Source organism: Canis lupus, chromosome 13, assembly GCF_011100685.1.
Source record: "Canis lupus familiaris isolate Mischka breed German Shepherd chromosome 13, alternate assembly UU_Cfam_GSD_1.0, whole genome shotgun sequence".
Classification (NCBI taxonomy): domain Eukaryota; kingdom Metazoa; phylum Chordata; class Mammalia; order Carnivora; family Canidae; genus Canis; species Canis lupus.
Genome location: NC_049234.1, coordinates 38,143,498 through 38,168,797, shown reverse-complemented (window position 1 = coordinate 38,168,797; position 25,300 = coordinate 38,143,498). Strand labels below are relative to the sequence as shown.

At 68.2% G+C, this 25,300-nt stretch overlaps 1 protein-coding gene across 1 annotated transcript; it reads left to right on the top strand.

Annotated features, from left to right (window-relative positions):
* The first annotated feature begins 285 nt into the window (after positions 1-285).
* On the top strand, positions 286-23,664 carry EPPK1 (epiplakin 1). Its single transcript, XM_038555782.1, has 4 exons — positions 286-343; positions 4,759-12,689; positions 13,298-13,302; positions 15,804-23,664. The coding sequence occupies exons 2-4, from the start codon at positions 4,811-4,813 to the stop codon at positions 23,052-23,054; spliced, it is 15,135 nt and encodes a 5,044-aa protein (XP_038411710.1). The 5' UTR covers positions 286-343; positions 4,759-4,810; the 3' UTR covers positions 23,055-23,664.
* The last annotated feature ends 1,636 nt before the right edge of the window (positions 23,665-25,300 follow it).

Sequence of the window (25,300 nt, the reverse complement as noted above, 5' to 3'; positions counted from 1 at the left end):
TGGGGTCCACCGTGAGGGCGCTGCATTGCCTGCCCCAGCTCCTTCACCGCGCTCCCCCTGCGCCCACCTGGGTCCGCGCTCTGGGGCGGGGCCGCCGAGGACGGACCGGGACGAGGGGGGGGGGGCGCGGAGGTCCTGCGCAGGGGTGCGGCTGCCGAGGGGCGCCCTGGGGCGTGGGCGGCCCGCGGGGTTCCGGGTGCCCGCCCTCCGCACCCCCGCCGCCGGCCGGCCGGGTCACCCCAGAGGAGGGCGGGGCGGGCCCGGGAGCGTTTAAATCCCGCCCCGGCACCGCAGCCCAGCAGCGAGTCGGGGAGCGCGTGCCCGGAGCGCGCCGAGCGGGCAGGTGGGACTCGTGGGACTCGCAGGCCGGGCGTGGGGACGGGAGCCAACCCCAACCCCCTGCGAGCACGCGGGGCTGGGGCCCGGGGAGGCGGGGGCCGCGGAGGCGGGGGTCCAGGGAGGCTGAGGACCCGGGACGCCAGGGACCCAAGGAGGCTGGAGTCAGGGGAGGCAGGGGCCCAGGGAGGCTGGGGGTCCGGGTAGGCTGAGGACCTGGGGAGGTGGGGACCCGGGGAGGCTGGGGGCCTGGGAGGCTGGGGCCCGGGGAGACTGGGGTCCAGGGAGGTGGGGGGGCCGGGGAGGCTGAGGTCCAGGGAAGCTGGGGTCCTGGGGAGGTGGGGGTCCAGGGAGGCTGAGGACCTGGGGAGGTGGGGACCCGGGGAGGCTGGGGGACTGGGGCCCCGGGAAGCCGGGGTCCAGTGGGGCGCACATGGGGGCGGCCTGGAGCTGTGGACTCAGCTGTTCCTGGCTCAGCAGTGACCCCCCTACGGCCCTGGTGGGCGGCGGTGCAAGTTGTGTGGGACACCAGGGCCGCGTGGGACACCAGGGCCACATGGGACACCAGGGCCGCGTGGTCCTCCGGTCCTCCGGGGCCCTTTGCTCTCCCGCCGCAGCTGCGGCTCTGGGCAGGCCCTGCAGCTCCGCTCCTCTCCGGCCCCCACCTTGTAGGTGGGGCGGCGCCCACGGAGGTGGGTGGTGCCAGGTAATTAGGCTGACAAATTGAGGGGCAGAGCTGCTCCCCCGGGCACCCGGTGGCTATCCAGGGTGGGTGAGCACAGGGGCACCCGCCTACACCTGTCCAGGCCCCAGGGAGGCAGGCCCGGGGCTCTCCCGCCCCACACCCCCCTCTGGCGCCGGTCTCTGCCCCATGAAGGTGGGTGGGCCCTTCCCGCAGTTGCCCACCACCTGGGCAGTGGGCAGGATTGAGGCCCCCCTCGACCGGGCATCTGCTGGCTTCCTAGCTCTGTCCTGCCCTGGCTCGGTGCCCGGCCAGCCTGCCCTCTGCCCGGCTTGCCCAGGCTGGAGAGGGGCTGCCCTGCAGGGTGATGACAGATGGAGGTCCACACCCAGGAATGCGGACTCACCCTCCTCAGGAATTGCCTTCCCTCCCCCTGCTGCCTGGGGGCCACGGAGCCGAGCCGGGGCCACTCCAGGGAAGCCCTCCTCCCCTCCAGATTCCACTTTCCTTTCTGGAAAATCTGCTCAGCCTCCCTTGTCCAGCCCCAAGGCTACTAGTCCCTTGGGTCACACACAATGCCCACATCTGCTGGTGGCCACCTCTCTAGGACGCCCATCTTTTGGCTCCTGTGACATTGGGCTTGCCTGAGTCTCCCACCCGTGAAACCCTCCCTCTCCCAGCCCCCAGGCCCTGGACAGTGGTCACCAGCCCTGTTCTGTCTCTCCCAAGGTCCCCACTCCCGGGATCATCTTCATGTCCCACCTGGGTAGAGTCCAGGGAGACTGTTCCAGGCTCAAGGTCACTGTACGGGGGTGTGGCCCGGCTACCTGGGGCACTGGATGCCCTGGCCTAGGCCCGCACTTCCTGCTCTCCCCCTCCCTCTCGCCAAGAATCCCATTTGTGCAGAACACTGGAACCTCCTGTTCCCCGAGCTTATACTGGCTCTACTTCTCCTGTCGGGGCACTGCCCCCACCCCCACCCCCGCCACAGCCTGTCTGGCTCTGGGCCAGCTGCCCACGTCCAGGCCAAGGGCCACCCGACAGCCCTGCTCACGTGGCTGCTCCTGCCCCCGCCGGGGCCCAGCACCTTCCCTTCCGTGCTGGGTAGTGGGGTAGGGCTCTTCTCTCTCGACCCTGTGGCCCGCCAAGGGAAACACACGTTCTCACTGCCCCCAGCCCTGCAACCTGGCGTGACAGCCGGGCCTTGGGCGGGGCCAGGTGCTGCTGTGTGTGGTGCCCTTGGACTCTCGGACCCTCTGAAGGCAGCCCTGGCACGAGGCACACGGTGTAAAGGAAACGTGTGAGTGTTTGGTACAGGAGGGCAGTGAAACGTGTGTCCAGGTCGGGGGCCAGGAGCCGTGTCTGACACTGGGGGTATTAGGGAGCGGCCAGGAGGGCCCTGTGGAAGGAGAGCTGGCCCATAATGCAGTCTCACCTCCTGTGGGAAGGGGGTCAGGGCAGTCGCGGCCGCCCCACCCGCCCCCAACGCACGTCTGCAGGGCTTGGCAGTCGTCTGGGGTGTGAGCACACCCTCACCCCTGAAGTCCCCTCGGGTGGCAACACTTGTCTGTTAGCTGCCAGAACCTGTCACAGACCCCACCTCCTCCTGGGGGGCAGGTCACTCTTCTTCTGGCCTCTTGGTCTTGGACACAAGCAGTTAGAGGGTCCTGGTGGCAGCCATGGCCTTCAGCTCAGTGGGACTGTAGCTGTGTCCCTGGAAGGAGCCATCATCCTCTGGGACTGACCACAGAGCTTCAGGGACAGGGACTGGGGTCAATGGGGGGGGGGGGGTGGGGCACATCGGCCTCTGTCGCTTGGTTCCTGGAGCCATGTGGTCCATCTACAGGGACAGGTGCATCACGTTTTAGGTGGATCCCGGGGATGGGGCCACCTGGGAGCTGGTGCTTCGGCTTGTCTACAGCGCCCCTCTCTCGACAGCTCCCTGCCTGCCCCGCACTAGAGACCAGAGCCTCTTCATTGGTCACTGAGAAGGCCCAGGTGCCCACGTGGGCTTCAGATGCCCAGCTGGCCGCTCGCAGCCATTTGTGATCTTCTCCCAAAGCCTGGTCACTGAGCAGCACCCCCACCCACTGCACTCTGTGCCTCGTACTATCCCACTATGGAAGCCGCGGGCCCGGGCACCCCAGGGCCCAGCTCCCGTGGCCAGCCAGGTGGCCGTGTGCCCCTCCAGAGCCCCGCTCCGTGTCTGCCTGGCCCTGGTGCCGGCCACCTGAGCTTCTGAGCAGCATACGAGCTCCCAGGGTCTGGGAGGCTCAGGCCCCACATCTGTGTGGGGATTTCAGCACCTCCAGAGGCTCGCAGGAAGGACCGAGGCCAGTCGAGGGACTAAGCCAGTGCAGCCCCAGGAAGGGCAAGGCAGTGGCGAGCAGATCCTTGTCCCACGGCCTGCGTGGGGCACGGGCCGAGCTGGTTTGCCCAACGGGCCCCTGAGCAGCCGACCAGCACCCACTGGGGCTGCGGGGTGTGGTTCTGCAGAAACTGGGTGTGGGTGGGGCGGGGCGCGGGCCGGGAGGGAGGCCACAGCTCCCTGGGTTGTCGAAACGATCACCATAACCTGGGCGGCTGAGAACCACAGAAACTCCTCTCACGTTGGAGGGGCCCGAGTCTGGAGCGAGTGCTTCCGCACTGGGTGGCGGGCGGTCGTCGATGCCTCTGGGCTTCTAGCTCCAGACGCCCTTCATGGGCGGCCCCCTTCGTCTCTGCCTTCCTGTAGAGACCCCAATCATGTCAGGGATTGGGGACCTCCCTACCTGTGACCTCAACTCACACTTGCAAAGATCCTCTTTCCAAAGAAGGCTAGACGGGTAGGTCCTGGAGGGTAGGACTGGGACGTATCTTTTGGGGAGACATGATTGAACCCCACAGGAAGGAGATGGGCGTGGGTGAAGCAGGTTGCTGTGCAGGTGTGATAGAGGATGGAGGTAAGGCACTCGTCACCGCTGCTCAGAGGATGGGGCACCCAGCGGTCTGCTGAGAGGGGACAGCCGTGAGGCTGCTGGGGCTTTGAGCCAGCTGACGGGGCCCAGCGCCTGGCCATTCCTGTGGCTCCTGCAAGACCAGCGCATAAGCACCGAGTCTTTGCTCTCTCTGGCCCCCGGGGCCAGGTGTGAGCACAAAGAGGCCATCGCCCACAGAGCACCGGGGTTGGGGTGCCAGGCTGAGGCAGGAGACCCTGAGCCGTTCTGCTGGAGCTCAAGGGAGGTTTGGGAAAGAAGAGGCGACAGCACAGAGGGCCAGGGCAGGGTGGGGGGGTGGAGGAGGTGACTGGGATGGGGAAGGGTACCAGTGTCCCTGAACCTAAGGGGTGGCAGGGTGGGGGAAGAGCTTTGGGGAGCACAGGGGAGGCCTGTGAGGCTGGAGGCTGTGAATTAGATGTGGAGGCTGAGGGTGGGTAGGGCCACAGACCAGGTGGCACAGGGCTGAGCCCGCCGGGAGCATGCAGGCCCCTCCAGGCCCAGGCCCACCGCAGGACCCTGGGAGGGAGGCTGGAGGATGGCCTCCAGGAGAGAACAGAGCCCACACCTCCTGGAGGCTCCTGGTTGGCCTGGGGTCCCTCGTGGTTCCTCCTGGGACCCCAGGGGCCAGGCAGAGGACTCACTTGGATGGTGATCCCCATCCCCCAGGAGGCTGAGTCAGGGTTTGGGACTGACCCTCTGCCTGTTTCCCTCCTGCCTGCCCCGGCCATCCCACGGTCCCTAACAGCCTTTCTGCCCCTACAGGGAGCAGACACAGTGGACCTTGGGTGAGTGAATTCTGCACGACCTGCCGGACATGATGAACGGCCATGCCTCTCCTCCTCCTGACGCCCTGGCTGCCAGCAGCACTGCGCTGACTGGCCCCAAGACCATGAAGGCCATGGCGGGAACCAGCACACCCTCCAGGCCCCGGCCCCAGCCCCAGGCAGCCCTATCGGCCCAGTCCAAGAGCATCGCCGGGGTGTACGTGGAGGCCTCTAGCCAGGCCCAGAGTCTCTATGCCACCATGAAGCAGGGCCTCCTGTCCGAGGAGCTCGGGTTGGCTCTGCTGGAGGCCCAGGCGGCCACTGGGGGCCTTGTGGACCCCACACAGAGCCAGGTACTCTCTGTGTCTGAGGCGGTGCAGCAGGGCCTGGTTGGCCTGGAGCTGAAGGGAAAGCTGCTGGCTGCTGAGCGCGCGGTCACTGGGTACCCCGACCCCTACGGTGGCGGGAGGCTGTCCCTCTTCCAGGCCATCAGGAAGGAGGTGGTAGATAGAGCACAGGGCTGGAGATGGCTGGAGGCCCAGCTGGCCACCGGGGGCCTGGCCGATCCCATCCGGGGAGTGCGAGTGGCCCCAGAGCTGGCGTGCCAGCAGGGCCTCCTGGACCAGGAGACGTGGCACGTGCTGCTGGAGTGCAAGCCCGGCTCCGGTGCCCCTGGCTTCCAGGACCCTAACACGCTGGAGTGGCTGTCCTACCGCGAGCTGCTGGGCAGGTGTGTGAGAGCCCCCACTACAGGGCTGGCCCTGCTGCCCCTCAAGATCACTTTCCACACCCTGAGTGGGGCAGTGAGCTTGGCAGAGCTGCTGGAGGTGGGGATCCTTGATGAAGAGACTGCCCGGGGCCTTCAGGAGGGCAAGCTGGCCGTGCCAGACGTGAGCGCACGGGCAGACGTGAAGCACTACCTGCAGGGCACCGGCGGTATAGCAGGGGTCGTCCAGCTGCCCGCCGGCCACAAGAAGAGCATCTTCCAGGCCATCACCGAGCACCTGCTCCCGATGGGCACGGGGCTTCTGCTCCTGGAGGCTCAGGCCGCCACCTGCACGCTGGTGGACCCAGCCACCGGCCAGTGGCTAAGTGTGGATGAGGCGGTCAGGTCAGGCCTGCTCGGCCCAGAGCTCCACAGGAAGCTCCTGGTGGCAGAGCAGGCGGTGACGGGGTACCATGACCCCTTCAGCGGCACACAAGTCCCCCTCTTCCAGGCCATGAAGAAGGAGCTGGTGGACAGGACCCTGGCATTGCGGCTCCTGGATGCGCAGCTGGCCACAGGCGGGCTCGTGTGTCCAGCCCGCAGGCTCCGGCTGCCCCTGGAGGCCGCCCTGCGCCTTGGATGCCTGGACGAAGAGACTCAGCAGTGTCTGTCCCAGGCCGCTGGCTTCTCGGATCCCAGCACACAGGAGAGCCTTGGCTACGGGCAGCTGCTGGCCCGCTGCGTCACTGACCCAGAGACAGGGCTGGCCTTCCTACCTCTCTCCCACGGGCCCCCTGGAGACGAGCCACAAGGATCCCCGTTCATTGACCACAGCACCCGGCAGGCCTTAAGTGAGGCCACGGCCACCGTCTCCGTGGGCAAGTTCCAGGGCCGGCCCGTGTCACTCTGGGAGCTGCTCTTCTCTGGGCCCGTCCCCGCGGAGCAGAGGGCAGCACTGGCTCAGCAGTACAGGGACAGCGCCATCTCGGTGGAGGAAATGGCAGCAGTGCTGACGGCCGCCCTGGAGCAGGCTGCCGCCGTGGCCAGGACCACCTTTGCTGGGCTGAGAGTGCCCGTGACACCAGATGAGCTGTTGAAAGCCGAGATCATTGAGCAGGATGTGTACGAGCGGCTGAAGCAAGGGCAAACCACAGCCCAGGAGGTGGGCAGGCTGGCCTCGGTCCAGAAGTACCTGCGGGGCACTGGCTGCATCGCTGGCGTGCTGGTGCCTGGCTCCCAGGAGCGGCTCAGTATCTACGAGGCTCGTGAGAAGGGACTTCTCAGGCCGGGCACGGCTCTCATCCTCCTGGAGGCGCAGGCGGCCACAGGCTTCATCCTTAACCCAAAGGAAAACAAGAGCTCTTCCGTGGAGGCGGCCCTGAGGGCTGGCCTCATTGGGCCGGACGTGTTTGCAAAGCTGCTGTCGGCCGAGCGCGCCGTCACCGGCTACACCGACCCCTACACCGGCGAGCAGATCTCGCTCTTCCAGGCCATGCAGAAGGAGCTCATCGTGCGCGACCACGGCATCCGCCTGCTGGAGGCCCAGGTCGCCACGGGCGGCATCATCGACCCGGTGCACAGCCACCGGCTGCCCGTGGACGTGGCCTACCAGCGCGGCTACTTCGACGAGGAGATGAACCGCGTGCTGGCCGACCCGAGCGACGACACCAAGGGCTTCTTCGACCCCAACACGCACGAGAACCTCACGTACCTGCAGCTGCTGGAGCGCTGTGTGCTCGACCCCGACACGGGGCTCTACATGCTGCCCCTCGGGAATGCGCAGACCCAGCTTGTGGATGGTGCCACCCAGCAGGCCTTCCAGAGCCTGCTGCTGTCGGTGAAGTACGGGCGGTTCCGGGGGCAGACGGTTTCTGCGTGGGAGCTGATCAACTCCGAGTGCTTCAGCGAGGACCAGAGGAGGCGGGTCCTGCAGGACTACCGGCGGCACAGGGTCTCCCTGGAGCAAGTGGCGCAGCTGCTGGAGAGAGAGATAGGGAGGGGGCTGGACGTCACGCTGCCCACGCTGAGGGGCCGCGTCCCTGCCCACCGGCTCCTGGAGGCCCGTATCATTGACCAGGAGCTCCTGGACCGGGTGCTGGAGGGGGTGGTGAGCCCCGAGGCTGTCCTCCACATGGACCACGTCCAGAGGTACCTGCGTGGCTCCGGTGCTGTGGGCGGCGTGCTGCTGCGACCCTCCGGCCAGCGGCTCAGCCTCTACGAGGCCATGAAGCAGAAGCTGCTGGGGCCAGGTGTGGCCCTAGCCCTGCTGGAGGCTCAAGCAGCCACTGGAGGCATCAGTGATCCCCAGGGTCTAGAGACCCTGTCGGTGGACGAGGCTGTGCGCAGGAGACTGGTGGGGCCAGAGCTGTACGGCAGGCTGAGGCAGGCTGAGGATGCCGTCACTGGGGTCCACGACCCCTTCTCAGGGAAGTTGGTATCCCTGTTCCAGGCCATGAAGAAGGGCCTGGTCCCCCTAGAGCAGGCTGCCCGCCTCCTGGATGCCCAGGTGGCCACGGGAGGGGTCATTGACCCCACAGGCCACTACCACCTCCCCCTGCCTGTGGCCACCCAGCGTGGCTACATCGACCAGGAGATGGAGATGGCCTTGTCCAGCTCCTCCGAGACCTTCCCCACGCCAGATGGCCAGGGACACACCAGCTATGCCCGGCTTCTGGAGCAGTGTCTGAGGGACGAGGCTTCTGGCCTTTCCTTCCTGCCCCTGCCAGAAAATGCTCCTGCTGTCCCCACTGACGAGCAGGTCCAGGAGACCCTGCAGGGGGCTGAGGACGGCATGTCCCTCTGGGAGCTACTGGGCTCTTGCCACTTCACCGATGAGCAGCGCAAGAGCTTCTTGGAGGACTTGCGGGTGGGGAAGACCACCGTGCAGCAGCTTCACGGAGCGGTGCAGAAGCGGGTGCAGGAGGCAGAGCTCCTGGCACGGGCTCGTGTCACGGTGCCCGGCCCGAGGGGTGAGGTTCCTGCCGTCTGGCTGCTGGATGCGGGCATCATCACCCAGGAGACCCTGACGGCCCTCGCTCAGGGCACGCAGTCACCTGCCGAGGTCGCTGAGCAGCCCACCGTGAAGCGGCACCTGTGGGGTACGGGCTGTGTAGCTGGCGTGCTGTTGCGGCCGTCAGGGATCAAGGTCAGCATCAGCCAGGCCGTGAGGGACGGCCTCTTGCCTGAGGGCCTGGGGCAAAGGCTGCTGGAGGCCCAAGTGGCATCTGGCTCGCTCATCGACCCGCTGACCAACCAGAGACTGTCGGTGGAAGGTGCCGTCCAGGCCGGCCTGGTGGCTGGGGCACTGAGTGAGCAGCTCCGGCAAGCTGAGAAGGCCATGGCCGGGTACACCGACCCCTACTCCGGAGGCTGCCTTGCCCTGTGGCAGGCCATGGAGAAGGGGCTGGTGCCCCGAGGCGAGGGCCTCCGCCTCCTACAGGTGCAGCTGGCCACGGGGGGCGCGGTGGACCCTGGCCACGGGGTGCACCTGCCCGAGGCGGTGGCCTGCAGGCTTGGTCTGCTGGACAAGCAGGTGAGCCGGGTGCTGACCTCAACAGACGAGGACAGCAAGTTCTTCTTTGACCCCAGCACAAAGGACAAGGTGACATACAGCCAGCTCAAGGAGCGCTGTGTCCTGGACGCTGACACCGGCCTATGGCTGCTGCCGCTCGCCCAGGACATGGTGCTGGAGGTGGATGAACATACACTGCTGGCTCTGAGGGCCATGAAGGTGCCCGTCAGCACCGGGAGGTTCAAGGGTCTCAGCGTGTCGCTGTGGGACCTGCTGCACTCCGAGTACGTCGGCTCCAACAAGCGGCGAGAGCTGGTGGCCCTCTGCCAGTCCGGGAGGGCCACAGCCCTGCGGCAGGTGGCAACGGCAGTCACCGCCCTGGTTGTGGCTTCAGAGACACAGCCCTCGCAGGCCACCTTCAGAGGACTCCGGAAGCTGGTATCAGCCAGCGACTTGTTCAGGTCCCGGCTGATTGACAAGGAGACACTGGACGAGCTGAATCAGGGGAAAAAGACGGTGCAGGAGGTGACAGAGATGGGAAGCGTGAGGCGGTACCTGGAGGGAGGCAACTTCATCGCTGGGGTCCTCGTCCAGGGCACGAAGGAGAAGATGAGCATCTCTGAGGCCCTGAGGAGGCACATCCTGCGGCCTGGCACGGCCCTGGTGCTGCTCGAGGCGCAGGCGGCCACGGGCTTCCTCATCGACCCCGTGCGCAACCAGAGGCTCACTGTGGAGGAGGCGTTCGCCGCAGGGATGTTTGGCCAGGAAACCTACCGGAAGCTGCTGTCGGCCGAGCGCGCCGTCACGGGCTACACCGACCCCTACACCGGCGAGCAGATCTCGCTCTTCCAGGCCATGCAGAAGGAGCTCATCGTGCGCGACCACGGCATCCGCCTGCTGGAGGCCCAGGTCGCCACGGGCGGCATCATCGACCCGGTGCACAGCCACCGGCTGCCCGTGGACGTGGCCTACCAGCGCGGCTACTTCGACGAGGAGATGAACCGCGTGCTGGCCGACCCGAGCGACGACACCAAGGGCTTCTTCGACCCCAACACGCACGAGAACCTCACGTACCTGCAGCTGCTGGAGCGCTGCGTGCTCGACCCCGACACGGGGCTCTACATGTTACAAATTGTAAAGAAGGGAGAAACCTACATTTATACTGATGAAGCCACAAGGCAAGTTCTGCAGTCCCAAACCACGGAAATGCACGTGGGGAGGTTTGCCCATCAGAAGATCTCCTTCTGGGACCTGCTGTCCTCTGAGTACTTCACCGAGGAGAGGAAACGAGAGCTCGTCCAGGAGGTCAGAGCCCAGAACGTTCCCCTGGAGCAGCTGTTGGAGATCATCACTGCTACCGTGGAAGAGACAGAGGAGCAGTACCGAGGCATGAAGGTTGCAGCCATTGGTGGAGAGGTGACAGCTGCAGAGTTGTTCAATTCTGGAATCATTGATAAAAGGACCCTGGATGCCCTGTCCAGGGAGAAGTCTGGGGCGCAGGATCTCAGCCGCATGGCGCACGTCAGGACCTATCTGGAAGGCCGTGGCTGCATCGCGGGGGTCACCGTACCCTTGACCCAGGAGGTGATGAGCTTGTACGATGCCAGCAGGAAGGGACTCATCCCCATGGGGTTTGCAGTTCAGATGCTGGAGGCCCAGGCAGCCACTGGCTTTGTGCTGGATCCCTGTGGCCAGAGGAAGCTCTCTGTGCAACAGGCCGTGGCTGAGAGCCTGGTGGGAGAGGAGTGGCAGGCACAGCTTCTGGAGGCAGAGAAGGCCGCCCGAGGCTACACGGACCCAGCCACAGGCTACACCCTCTCGCTGTTCCAGGCCATGCAGAGGAAGATGGTCAGAAGAGAAGACGCACTGAGACTGCTCGAAGTGCAGATGGCCACAGGGGGTGTCATCGACCCACTGCACCACCACCGGCTCCCCCTGGACGTGGCCTACAGACGCGGCTGCCTGCACCAGGACACATACCCACTCGTTTCAGATCAGAGGCACATGAGAAAAAGGTTTGTGGATCCAAACAATCAGGAGAGGGTGACATACCAACAGCTACAGGAAAGGAGCCAGAAGGAAGCAGAGACGGGCTGGGCTCTGTTCATGGTAACTGGGGACACCCAGCGCTCCAACTATGACGATGAGGCCACGAGGAGGGCCCTGGAGGCAGAGAAGGTCCAGGTCCAGGTGGGAAGGTACAAGGACCAGACGCTCTCAGTGTGGGAGATGATGAACTCTGAATACGTGACCCACAAGAGGAAACTCGAGCTGGTGAGAGAATACAAAGAGCATGTGAACCAGGTACTGGAAGAAGCAGGAAACGTCATTTTACAAATAATAGAGGAGCAAGAAAAAAGCAAGAAACAACTATGGTTCCCAGGAATCCGAAAGCAAATCACGGCTGTAGAGCTGTTCAAGGCAGCCATTGTCAGCAAAGAGCTGCTGGACAACCTGGCCCAGGGCACCAAGACCCCGCAGGAGGTGACCGAGATGGACTCGGTCAAGCGCTACCTGCGCGGCACGAGCTGCATCGCGGGCGTGCTGGTGCCCGCCAAGGACGAGCCCGGGCGGCAGGAGAAGATGAGCGTCTACCAGGCCATGTGGAAGGGCGTCCTGCGGCCCGGCACGGCCCTGGTGCTGCTCGAGGCGCAGGCGGCCACGGGCTTCCTCATCGACCCCGTGCGCAACCAGAGGCTCACCGTGGAGGAGGCGGTGGCCGCGGGCCTGGTGGGCGGCGAGATCCAGGACAAGCTGCTGTCGGCCGAGCGCGCCGTCACCGGCTACACCGACCCCTACACCGGCGAGCAGATCTCGCTCTTCCAGGCCATGCAGAAGGAGCTCATCGTGCGCGACCACGGCATCCGCCTGCTGGAGGCCCAGGTCGCCACGGGCGGCATCATCGACCCGGTGCACAGCCACCGGCTGCCCGTGGACGTGGCCTACCAGCGCGGCTACTTCGACGAGGAGATGAACCGCGTGCTGGCCGACCCGAGCGACGACACCAAGGGCTTCTTCGACCCCAACACGCACGAGAACCTCACCTACGTGCAGCTGCTGCGCCGCTGCGTGCTCGACCCCGACACGGGGCTCTACATGCTGCAGCTGGCCGGCGGGGGCTCCGCCGTGCACCAGCTGAGCGAGGAGCTGCGCGGCGCCCTGCGTGACGCCCGCGTGGCGCCGGGCCCGGGCGTCGCCCAGGGCCAGAGCGTCTCGGTCTGGGAGCTCCTCTTCTACCGGGAGGTGCCCGAGGGCGAGCGGCAGGACCTGCTGCGCAGGTACCGGGCGGGCTCGCTGACCGCGCACGAGGTGGGCGCCGCCCTCACCGCGCTGCTGGCCCGTCGCGACCCCGCGAGCCCGGGCGCGCGCCCCCCGGACCCCCGAGGGGCCCTGCGTGCCGCCACCATGGAGGTCAAGCTGGGCCGCCTGCGGGGGCCGGCGGTGCCCGTGTGGGACGTGCTGGCGTCCAGCTACGTGAGCGGCGCCACGCGGGAGCAGCTGCTGGCCGGGTTCGGCTCGGGGACGCTGGGCTTGGCCGCGCTGACCCGCAGGCTGACCACCATCATCGAGGAGGTGGAGGCGGCCGGCGGGCCCGAGCGCGCCCCGGGCGACGCCGCCGGCGTCCAGCAGGAGCCGCGGCCGGCCGGGCCCGGCGGCGACGGCGGCAGGGGCGCGGGACCCTCCCCCGGCGAGGCCGCCACCGAGCCCGCCGGCGGCCCCCAGGAGCAGGCCCTGCGTGCCGCCACCATGGAGGTGCAGGCCGGGCCGCTGCGCGGGCAGCGGCCCTCCGTGTGGGACGTCCTCTTCTCCTCCTACCTGAGCCGGGCCCGGCGGGACGAGCTCCTGGCCCAGCACGCGGCCGGCGCCCTGGCGCTGCCGGGCCTGGTGGCCGTCCTCACCCGGGCGGTGGAGGAGGCGGAGGAGCGGCTGAGCAAGGTGACCTTCCGCGGCCTGCGGCGCCAGGTGTCGGCCTCCGAGCTGCGCTCGTCCGGGATCCTGGGCCCCGAGACCCTGCGCGACCTGGCCCAGGGCACCAAGACCCCGCAGGAGGTGACCGAGATGGACTCGGTCAAGCGCTACCTGCGCGGCACGAGCTGCATCGCGGGCGTGCTGGTGCCCGCCAAGGACGAGCCCGGGCGGCAGGAGAAGATGAGCGTCTACCAGGCCATGTGGAAGGGCGTCCTGCGGCCCGGCACGGCCCTGGTGCTGCTCGAGGCGCAGGCGGCCACGGGCTTCCTCATCGACCCCGTGCGCAACCAGAGGCTCACCGTGGAGGAGGCGGTGGCCGCGGGCCTGGTGGGCGGCGAGATCCAGGACAAGCTGCTGTCGGCCGAGCGCGCCGTCACCGGCTACACCGACCCCTACACCGGCGAGCAGATCTCGCTCTTCCAGGCCATGCAGAAGGAGCTCATCGTGCGCGACCACGGCATCCGCCTGCTGGAGGCCCAGGTCGCCACGGGCGGCATCATCGACCCGGTGCACAGCCACCGGCTGCCCGTGGACGTGGCCTACCAGCGCGGCTACTTCGACGAGGAGATGAACCGCGTGCTGGCCGACCCGAGCGACGACACCAAGGGCTTCTTCGACCCCAACACGCACGAGAACCTCACCTACGTGCAGCTGCTGCGCCGCTGCGTGCTCGACCCCGACACGGGGCTCTACATGCTGCAGCTGGCCGGCGGGGGCTCCGCCGTGCACCAGCTGAGCGAGGAGCTGCGCGGCGCCCTGCGTGACGCCCGCGTGGCGCCGGGCCCGGGCGTCGCCCAGGGCCAGAGCGTCTCGGTCTGGGAGCTCCTCTTCTACCGGGAGGTGCCCGAGGGCGAGCGGCAGGACCTGCTGCGCAGGTACCGGGCGGGCTCGCTGACCGCGCACGAGGTGGGGCGCCGCCCTCACCGCGCTGCTGGCCCGTCGCGACCCCGCGAGCCCGGGCGCGCGCCCCCCGGACCCCCGAGGGGCCCTGCGTGCCGCCACCATGGAGGTCAAGCTGGGCCGCCTGCGGGGGCCGGCGGTGCCCGTGTGGGACGTGCTGGCGTCCAGCTACGTGAGCGGCGCCACGCGGGAGCAGCTGCTGGCCGGGTTCGGCTCGGGGACGCTGGGCTTGGCCGCGCTGACCCGCAGGCTGACCACCATCATCGAGGAGGTGGAGGCGGCCGGCGGGCCCGAGCGCGCCCCGGGCGACGCCGCCGGCGTCCAGCAGGAGCCGCGGCCGGCCGGGCCCGGCGGCGACGGCGGCAGGGGCGCGGGACCCTCCCCCGGCGAGGCCGCCACCGAGCCCGCCGGCGGCCCCCAGGAGCAGGCCCTGCGTGCCGCCACCATGGAGGTGCAGGCCGGGCCGCTGCGCGGGCAGCGGCCCTCCGTGTGGGACGTCCTCTTCTCCTCCTACCTGAGCCGGGCCCGGCGGGACGAGCTCCTGGCCCAGCACGCGGCCGGCGCCCTGGCGCTGCCGGGCCTGGTGGCCGTCCTCACCCGGGCGGTGGAGGAGGCGGAGGAGCGGCTGAGCAAGGTGACCTTCCGCGGCCTGCGGCGCCAGGTGTCGGCCTCCGAGCTGCGCTCGTCCGGGATCCTGGGCCCCGAGACCCTGCGCGACCTGGCCCAGGGCACCAAGACCCCGCAGGAGGTGACCGAGATGGACTCGGTCAAGCGCTACCTGCGCGGCACGAGCTGCATCGCGGGCGTGCTGGTGCCCGCCAAGGACGAGCCCGGGCGGCAGGAGAAGATGAGCGTCTACCAGGCCATGTGGAAGGGCGTCCTGCGGCCCGGCACGGCCCTGGTGCTGCTCGAGGCGCAGGCGGCCACGGGCTTCCTCATCGACCCCGTGCGCAACCAGAGGCTCACCGTGGAGGAGGCGGTGGCCGCGGGCCTGGTGGGCGGCGAGATCCAGGACAAGCTGCTGTCGGCCGAGCGCGCCGTCACCGGCTACACCGACCCCTACACCGGCGAGCAGATCTCGCTCTTCCAGGCCATGCAGAAGGAGCTCATCGTGCGCGACCACGGCATCCGCCTGCTGGAGGCCCAGGTCGCCACGGGCGGCATCATCGACCCGGTGCACAGCCACCGGCTGCCCGTGGACGTGGCCTACCAGCGCGGCTACTTCGACGAGGAGATGAACCGCGTGCTGGCCGACCCGAGCGACGACACCAAGGGCTTCTTCGACCCCAACACGCACGAGAACCTCACCTACGTGCAGCTGCTGCGCCGCTGCGTGCTCGACCCCGACACGGGGCTCTACATGCTGCAGCTGGCCGGCGGGGGCTCCGCCGTGCACCAGCTGAGCGAGGAGCTGCGCGGCGCCCTGCGTGACGCCCGCGTGGCGCCGGGCCCGGGCGTCGCCCAGGGCCAGAGCGTCTCGGTCTGGGAGCTCCTCTTCTACCGGGAGGTGCCCGAGGGCGAGCGGCAGGACCTGCTGCGCAGGTACCGGGCGGGCTCGCTGACCGCGCACGAGGTGGGCGCCGCCCTCACCGCGCTGCTGGCCCGTCGCGACCCCGCGAGCCCGGGCGCGCGCCCCCCGGACCCCCGAGGGGCCCTGCGTGCCGCCACCATGGAGGTCAAGCTGGGCCGCCTGCGGGGGCCGGCGGTGCCCGTGTGGGACGTGCTGGCGTCCAGCTACGTGAGCGGCGCCACGCGGGAGCAGCTGCTGGCCGGGTTCGGCTCGGGGACGCTGGGCTTGGCCGCGCTGACCCGCAGGCTGACCACCATCATCGAGGAGGTGGAGGCGGCCGGCGGGCCCGAGCGCGCCCCGGGCGACGCCGCCGGCGTCCAGCAGGAGCCGCGGCCGGCCGGGCCCGGCGGCGACGGCGGCAGGGGCGCGGGACCCTCCCCCGGCGAGGCCGCCACCGAGCCCGCCGGCGGCCCCCAGGAGCAGGCCCTGCGTGCCGCCACCATGGAGGTGCAGGCCGGGCCGCTGCGCGGGCAGCGGCCCTCCGTGTGGGACGTCCTCTTCTCCTCCTACCTGAGCCGGGCCCGGCGGGACGAGCTCCTGGCCCAGCACGCGGCCGGCGCCCTGGCGCTGCCGGGCCTGGTGGCCGTCCTCACCCGGGCGGTGGAGGAGGCGGAGGAGCGGCTGAGCAAGGTGACCTTCCGCGGCCTGCGGCGCCAGGTGTCGGCCTCCGAGCTGCGCTCGTCCGGGATCCTGGGCCCCGAGACCCTGCGCGACCTGGCCCAGGGCACCAAGACCCCGCAGGAGGTGACCGAGATGGACTCGGTCAAGCGCTACCTGCGCGGCACGAGCTGCATCGCGGGCGTGCTGGTGCCCGCCAAGGACGAGCCCGGGCGGCAGGAGAAGATGAGCGTCTACCAGGCCATGTGGAAGGGCGTCCTGCGGCCCGGCACGGCCCTGGTGCTGCTCGAGGCGCAGGCGGCCACGGGCTTCCTCATCGACCCCGTGCGCAACCAGAGGCTCACCGTGGAGGAGGCGGTGGCCGCGGGCCTGGTGGGCGGCGAGATCCAGGACAAGCTGCTGTCGGCCGAGCGCGCCGTCACCGGCTACACCGACCCCTACACCGGCGAGCAGATCTCGCTCTTCCAGGCCATGCAGAAGGAGCTCATCGTGCGCGACCACGGCATCCGCCTGCTGGAGGCCCAGGTCGCCACGGGCGGCATCATCGACCCGGTGCACAGCCACCGGCTGCCCGTGGACGTGGCCTACCAGCGCGGCTACTTCGACGAGGAGATGAACCGCGTGCTGGCCGACCCGAGCGACGACACCAAGGGCTTCTTCGACCCCAACACGCACGAGAACCTCACCTACGTGCAGCTGCTGCGCCGCTGCGTGCTCGACCCCGACACGGGGCTCTACATGCTGCAGCTGGCCGGCGGGGGCTCCGCCGTGCACCAGCTGAGCGAGGAGCTGCGCGGCGCCCTGCGTGACGCCCGCGTGGCGCCGGGCCCGGGCGTCGCCCAGGGCCAGAGCGTCTCGGTCTGGGAGCTCCTCTTCTACCGGGAGGTGCCCGAGGGCGAGCGGCAGGACCTGCTGCGCAGGTACCGGGCGGGCTCGCTGACCGCGCACGAGGTGGGCGCCGCCCTCACCGCGCTGCTGGCCCGTCGCGACCCCGCGAGCCCGGGCGCGCGCCCCCCGGACCCCCGAGGGGCCCTGCGTGCCGCCACCATGGAGGTCAAGCTGGGCCGCCTGCGGGGGCCGGCGGTGCCCGTGTGGGACGTGCTGGCGTCCAGCTACGTGAGCGGCGCCACGCGGGAGCAGCTGCTGGCCGGGTTCGGCTCGGGGACGCTGGGCTTGGCCGCGCTGACCCGCAGGCTGACCACCATCATCGAGGAGGTGGAGGCGGCCGGCGGGCCCGAGCGCGCCCCGGGCGACGCCGCCGGCGTCCAGCAGGAGCCGCGGCCGGCCGGGCCCGGCGGCGACGGCGGCAGGGGCGCGGGACCCTCCCCCGGCGAGGCCGCCACCGAGCCCGCCGGCGGCCCCCAGGAGCAGGCCCTGCGTGCCGCCACCATGGAGGTGCAGGCCGGGCCGCTGCGCGGGCAGCGGCCCTCCGTGTGGGACGTCCTCTTCTCCTCCTACCTGAGCCGGGCCCGGCGGGACGAGCTCCTGGCCCAGCACGCGGCCGGCGCCCTGGCGCTGCCGGGCCTGGTGGCCGTCCTCACCCGGGCGGTGGAGGAGGCGGAGGAGCGGCTGAGCAAGGTGACCTTCCGCGGCCTGCGGCGCCAGGTGTCGGCCTCCGAGCTGCGCTCGTCCGGGATCCTGGGCCCCGAGACCCTGCGCGACCTGGCCCAGGGCACCAAGACCCCGCAGGAGGTGACCGAGATGGACTCGGTCAAGCGCTACCTGCGCGGCACGAGCTGCATCGCGGGCGTGCTGGTGCCCGCCAAGGACGAGCCCGGGCGGCAGGAGAAGATGAGCGTCTACCAGGCCATGTGGAAGGGCGTCCTGCGGCCCGGCACGGCCCTGGTGCTGCTCGAGGCGCAGGCGGCCACGGGCTTCCTCATCGACCCCGTGCGCAACCAGAGGCTCACCGTGGAGGAGGCGGTGGCCGCGGGCCTGGTGGGCGGCGAGATCCAGGACAAGCTGCTGTCGGCCGAGCGCGCCGTCACCGGCTACACCGACCCCTACACCGGCGAGCAGATCTCGCTCTTCCAGGCCATGCAGAAGGAGCTCATCGTGCGCGACCACGGCATCCGCCTGCTGGAGGCCCAGGTCGCCACGGGCGGCATCATCGACCCGGTGCACAGCCACCGGCTGCCCGTGGACGTGGCCTACCAGCGCGGCTACTTCGACGAGGAGATGAACCGCGTGCTGGCCGACCCGAGCGACGACACCAAGGGCTTCTTCGACCCCAACACGCACGAGAACCTCACCTACGTGCAGCTGCTGCGCCGCTGCGTGCTCGACCCCGACACGGGGCTCTACATGCTGCAGCTGGCCGGCGGGGGCTCCGCCGTGCACCAGCTGAGCGAGGAGCTGCGCGGCGCCCTGCGTGACGCCCGCGTGGCGCCGGGCCCGGGCGTCGCCCAGGGCCAGAGCGTCTCGGTCTGGGAGCTCCTCTTCTACCGGGAGGTGCCCGAGGGCGAGCGGCAGGACCTGCTGCGCAGGTACCGGGCGGGCTCGCTGACCGCGCACGAGGTGGGCGCCGCCCTCACCGCGCTGCTGGCCCGTCGCGACCCCGCGAGCCCGGGCGCGCGCCCCCCGGACCCCCGAGGGGCCCTGCGTGCCGCCACCATGGAGGTCAAGCTGGGCCGCCTGCGGGGGCCGGCGGTGCCCGTGTGGGACGTGCTGGCGTCCAGCTACGTGAGCGGCGCCACGCGGGAGCAGCTGCTGGCCGGGTTCGGCTCGGGGACGCTGGGCTTGGCCGCGCTGACCCGCAGGCTGACCACCATCATCGAGGAGGTGGAGGCGGCCGGCGGGCCCGAGCGCGCCCCGGGCGACGCCGCCGGCGTCCAGCAGGAGCCGCGGCCGGCCGGGCCCGGCGGCGACGGCGGCAGGGGCGCGGGACCCTCCCCCGGCGAGGCCGCCACCGAGCCCGCCGGCGGCCCCCAGGAGCAGGCCCTGCGTGCCGCCACCATGGAGGTGCAGGCCGGGCCGCTGCGCGGGCAGCGGCCCTCCGTGTGGGACGTCCTCTTCTCCTCCTACCTGAGCCGGGCCCGGCGGGACGAGCTCCTGGCCCAGCACGCGGCCGGCGCCCTGGCGCTGCCGGGCCTGGTGGCCGTCCTCACCCGGGCGGTGGAGGAGGCGGAGGAGCGGCTGAGCAAGGTGACCTTCCGCGGCCTGCGGCGCCAGGTGTCGGCCTCCGAGCTGCGCTCGTCCGGGATCCTGGGCCCCGAGACCCTGCGCGACCTGGCCCAGGGCACCAAGACCCCGCAGGAGGTGACCGAGATGGACTCGGTCAAGCGCTACCTGCGCGGCACGAGCTGCATCGCGGGCGTGCTGGTGCCCGCCAAGGACGAGCCCGGGCGGCAGGAGAAGATGAGCGTCTACCAGGCCATGTGGAAGGGCGTCCTGCGGCCCGGCACGGCCCTGGTGCTGCTCGAGGCGCAGGCGGCCACGGGCTTCCTCATCGACCCCGTGCGCAACCAGAGGCTCACCGTGGAGGAGGCGGTGGCCGCGGGCCTGGTGGGCGGCGAGATCCAGGACAAGCTGCTGTCGGCCGAGCGCGCCGTCACCGGCTACACCGACCCCTACACCGGCGAGCAGATCTCGCTCTTCCAGGCCATGCAGAAGGAGCTCATCGTGCGCGACCACGGCATCCGCCTGCTGGAGGCCCAGGTCGCCACGGGCGGCATCATCGACCCGGTGCACAGCCACCGGCTGCCCGTGGACGTGGCCTACCAGCGCGGCTACTTCGACGAGGAGATGAACCGCGTGCTGGCCGACCCGAGCGACGACACCAAGGGCTTCTTCGACCCCAACACGCACGAGAACCTCACCTACGTGCAGCTGCTGCGCCGCTGCGTGCTCGACCCCGACACGGGGCTCTACATGCTGCAGCTGGCCGGCGGGGGCTCCGCCGTGCACCAGCTGAGCGAGGAGCTGCGCGGCGCCCTGCGTGACGCCCGCGTGGCGCCGGGCCCGGGCGTCGCCCAGGGCCAGAGCGTCTCGGTCTGGGAGCTCCTCTTCTACCGGGAGGTGCCCGAGGGCGAGCGGCAGGACCTGCTGCGCAGGTACCGGGCGGGCTCGCTGACCGCGCACGAGGTGGGCGCCGCCCTCACCGCGCTGCTGGCCCGTCGCGACCCCGCGAGCCCGGGCGCGCGCCCCCCGGACCCCCGAGGGGCCCTGCGTGCCGCCACCATGGAGGTCAAGCTGGGCCGCCTGCGGGGGCCGGCGGTGCCCGTGTGGGACGTGCTGGCGTCCAGCTACGTGAGCGGCGCCACGCGGGAGCAGCTGCTGGCCGGGTTCGGCTCGGGGACGCTGGGCTTGGCCGCGCTGACCCGCAGGCTGACCACCATCATCGAGGAGGTGGAGGCGGCCGGCGGGCCCGAGCGCGCCCCGGGCGACGCCGCCGGCGTCCAGCAGGAGCCGCGGCCGGCCGGGCCCGGCGGCGACGGCGGCAGGGGCGCGGGACCCTCCCCCGGCGAGGCCGCCACCGAGCCCGCCGGCGGCCCCCAGGAGCAGGCCCTGCGTGCCGCCACCATGGAGGTGCAGGCCGGGCCGCTGCGCGGGCAGCGGCCCTCCGTGTGGGACGTCCTCTTCTCCTCCTACCTGAGCCGGGCCCGGCGGGACGAGCTCCTGGCCCAGCACGCGGCCGGCGCCCTGGCGCTGCCGGGCCTGGTGGCCGTCCTCACCCGGGCGGTGGAGGAGGCGGAGGAGCGGCTGAGCAAGGTGACCTTCCGCGGCCTGCGGCGCCAGGTGTCGGCCTCCGAGCTGCGCTCGTCCGGGATCCTGGGCCCCGAGACCCTGCGCGACCTGGCCCAGGGCACCAAGACCCCGCAGGAGGTGACCGAGATGGACTCGGTCAAGCGCTACCTGCGCGGCACGAGCTGCATCGCGGGCGTGCTGGTGCCCGCCAAGGACGAGCCCGGGCGGCAGGAGAAGATGAGCGTCTACCAGGCCATGTGGAAGGGCGTCCTGCGGCCCGGCACGGCCCTGGTGCTGCTCGAGGCGCAGGCGGCCACGGGCTTCCTCATCGACCCCGTGCGCAACCAGAGGCTCACCGTGGAGGAGGCGGTGGCCGCGGGCCTGGTGGGCGGCGAGATCCAGGACAAGCTGCTGTCGGCCGAGCGCGCCGTCACCGGCTACACCGACCCCTACACCGGCGAGCAGATCTCGCTCTTCCAGGCCATGCAGAAGGAGCTCATCGTGCGCGACCACGGCATCCGCCTGCTGGAGGCCCAGGTCGCCACGGGCGGCATCATCGACCCGGTGCACAGCCACCGGCTGCCCGTGGACGTGGCCTACCAGCGCGGCTACTTCGACGAGGAGATGAACCGCGTGCTGGCCGACCCGAGCGACGACACCAAGGGCTTCTTCGACCCCAACACGCACGAGAACCTCACCTACGTGCAGCTGCTGCGCCGCTGCGTGCTCGACCCCGACACGGGGCTCTACATGCTGCAGCTGGCCGGCGGGGGCTCCGCCGTGCACCAGCTGAGCGAGGAGCTGCGCGGCGCCCTGCGTGACGCCCGCGTGGCGCCGGGCCCGGGCGTCGCCCAGGGCCAGAGCGTCTCGGTCTGGGAGCTCCTCTTCTACCGGGAGGTGCCCGAGGGCGAGCGGCAGGACCTGCTGTGCAGGTACCGGGCGGGCTCGCTGACCGCGCACGAGGTGGGCGCCGCCCTCACCGCGCTGCTGGCCCGTCGCGACCCCGCGAGCCCGGGCGCGCGCCCCCCGGACCCCCGAGGGGCCCTGCGTGCCGCCACCATGGAGGTCAAGCTGGGCCGCCTGCGGGGGCCGGCGGTGCCCGTGTGGGACGTGCTGGCGTCCAGCTACGTGAGCGGCGCCACGCGGGAGCAGCTGCTGGCCGGGTTCGGCTCGGGGACGCTGGGCTTGGCCGCGCTGACCCGCAGGCTGACCACCATCATCGAGGAGGTGGAGGCGGCCGGCGGGCCCGAGCGCGCCCCGGGCGACGCCGCCGGCGTCCAGCAGGAGCCGCGGCCGGCCGGGCCCGGCGGCGACGGCGGCAGGGGCGCGGGACCCTCCCCCGGCGAGGCCGCCACCGAGCCCGCCGGCGGCCCCCAGGAGCAGGCCCTGCGTGCCGCCACCATGGAGGTGCAGGCCGGGCCGCTGCGCGGGCAGCGGCCCTCCGTGTGGGACGTCCTCTTCTCCTCCTACCTGAGCCGGGCCCGGCGGGACGAGCTCCTGGCCCAGCACGCGGCCGGCGCCCTGGCGCTGCCGGGCCTGGTGGCCGTCCTCACCCGGGCGGTGGAGGAGGCGGAGGAGCGGCTGAGCAAGGTGACCTTCCGCGGCCTGCGGCGCCAGGTGTCGGCCTCCGAGCTGCGCTCGTCCGGGATCCTGGGCCCCGAGACCCTGCGCGACCTGGCCCAGGGCACCAAGACCCCGCAGGAGGTGACCGAGATGGACTCGGTCAAGCGCTACCTGCGCGGCACGAGCTGCATCGCGGGCGTGCTGGTGCCCGCCAAGGACGAGCCCGGGCGGCAGGAGAAGATGAGCGTCTACCAGGCCATGTGGAAGGGCGTCCTGCGGCCCGGCACGGCCCTGGTGCTGCTCGAGGCGCAGGCGGCCACGGGCTTCCTCATCGACCCCGTGCGCAACCAGAGGCTCACCGTGGAGGAGGCGGTGGCCGCGGGCCTGGTGGGCGGCGAGATCCAGGACAAGCTGCTGTCGGCCGAGCGCGCCGTCACCGGCTACACCGACCCCTACACCGGCGAGCAGATCTCGCTCTTCCAGGCCATGCAGAAGGAGCTCATCGTGCGCGACCACGGCATCCGCCTGCTGGAGGCCCAGGTCGCCACGGGCGGCATCATCGACCCGGTGCACAGCCACCGGCTGCCCGTGGACGTGGCCTACCAGCGCGGCTACTTCGACGAGGAGATGAACCGCGTGCTGGCCGACCCGAGCGACGACACCAAGGGCTTCTTCGACCCCAACACGCACGAGAACCTCACCTACGTGCAGCTTCTCCAGAGAGCTATTCTGGACTCAGAGACTGGTCTGTTATTTCTTTCCCTGGAGTAGATTCACCCTTTTTGTGAATTGTGTGGATATCCGTTTAAATGTTTTATGGTATTTCTTCCATCTTGAGAAATTCTGATTTTTTATGTTGTTGTTCTCTCTGCCTTGTATTTTACACATGTGGTGATAATACGTTTTCATTTCCCTTCCAGTTTCTGCACCTTCCCAGTTTTGTGGAAACAGAATTATATGTTTCTTTTCATTATTTGTGTTTATGTCTCCTGGAATCATTTTATTTTTTAGTGCTTTTGTATATCAGCCGTGGAATTTTGTTACCTTTTCTATAAACATGTTGCACTGGGCAGCTGCGTGGCTCAGTGGTTTAGCGCCCCCTTTGGCCCATGGTGTGATCCTAGAGTCCCGGGATCGAGTCCCCTGTTGGGTTCCCTACAGGGAGCCTGCTTCTCTCTCCTTTCTTGTGTGTCTTACACTATCTCTCTGTGTCTCATGAATAAATTAATAAAATCTTTAAAAGCAAAACATGTTGCGTTTAAATTTAAGATGCCTTTCTCTTGTTTTCTTCTTTTTTTTTTTTATTGGCAATATGACAATGAAGTGTATACAATCACGTTTTATATTCCTTTTTTCATTAAATGTTTTTGCTTCCACTTAAGCAATGTCTCCTGCCTGTGGATTATTGCATTTTGTATCGTTCAGTGGTCTGTGGCTCTCTGTGGTCCCTTTGGTGTCCATGCTTCCCACTGGTGTGCTGAGTGAAGCCTAGCTGAATGTGTCTCCTGGTAGATTGAGTAACTAGCATGTTTTGGAGCTAGATCCTTTGTAATTTACAGAGAAATGTTATGTTAAGAAAGGTCTTCCCTTTTCAGATTTTTGAGCATTCAGGTGTTTTGTTTTTAATTTTTTAAAGATTTTATTCATTTATTAATGAAAGACACAGAGAGAGAGGCAGAGATGCAGGCATAGGAAGAAGCAGGCTCTATGCAGGGAGCCCCATGTGGGACTCGATCCTGGGACTCCAGGTTCACGCCTTGGTCTGAAGGCAGATGCTCAATCGCTGAGCCATCTAGGCGCAGAGACTTTGGATAGGGGATGCCTGGGTGGCTCAGCGGTTGAGTGCTCCCTGCGTGGGGCCTGCTTTCCCCTCTCCCTGTGTCTCTGAGTCTGTGTGTGTCTCTTATGAATAAATAAATAAAATCTTTGAAAAGAAAAAAGAAAAAAAGAAAAAGAAATAAATAAAAAAGGGGGGGATCCCTGGGTGGCTCAGTGGTTTAGTGCCTGCCTTTGGCCCGGGGCACGATCCTGGAGTCCCGGGATGGAGTCCCACCTCGGGCTCCCAGCATGGAGCCTGCTTCTCCCTCCTCCTGTGTCTCTGCCTCTCTCTCTCTTTCTCTCTCTCTCTCTATCATGAATAAATAAATAAATAAAAATATTTTTTAAAAATTTAAAAAAATAAATAAAAAAGAAAAAGAAAAAGAAAAATCTTTGAACCTCAGGCATTAATTAAAGCGTGTGTCTATGGGACAAGGCATCCTGGCTGGTCTCCCTCTTTACTACGAGGGTGTTCTGAGCAGGTGAGGGACATTTTCCAAGTACCTCCTGGTGCTAGGTGGAAGCGAGGACACAGGGAGCGGGGTGCTGCAGTGGTCCTTGTGAGCAACGCTGGTCACATAAGGATGATAGCAGTGGGGATGGTAGAAGAAGGGGTCACACGCCATATATGGTGTCATCTGGGGAAAATAGAGGTGTCCCTATAGACTCGGATACAGCAGTGGGGCTAAGGACGTTGGCACAGAGATGCAGTGGGAGTTCAGGGCTGGGGTTGGAGTTTGAGAGAAGGTACATGTGTGTACCAGTTCTCTCCCTAGAAAGAGAGAATGAAGGAGGGGTGAGAACTGAGCTGGTGTGCGACGGGGAGACCATGGGCAGGCAGTGGGGGCTGTGGGGTAAAGGGAGATTTAGAGAATTGTAGAGCATGTGTCCTGTTGACATGGCCACAGGGCCCATGAAGAGCCTCCTGGAGAGAAAGGCGCTGTGCGTCAGGAGGGCCCTCTACTTTAGCCTCCTCCTATGGGGGGGTGTGGGGAGCTATCCAGGGGAGGGGAAGAGAAGGGAGGAATTTGCCATTTCGGATTGTGGAATGGTGAATACCTGCAAGCGAATAGGAAGAACAGAACTACAGGTAGTGGGATGTTTGTGATCCTGAATTAAAAGCGGCTGGTCAGCCTGCTGACCATCCCTCCCCTGCCCGGCCCACGTGTTCATGGGGGGGCGGCGGTCGCTCCAGGAGC

Excerpts from the sequence above, each read along its gene's own strand:
- EPPK1 (XM_038555782.1), top strand. The coding sequence starts at position 4,811 with ATGATGAACGGCCATGCCTCTCCTCCTCCTGACGCCCTGGCTGCCAGC.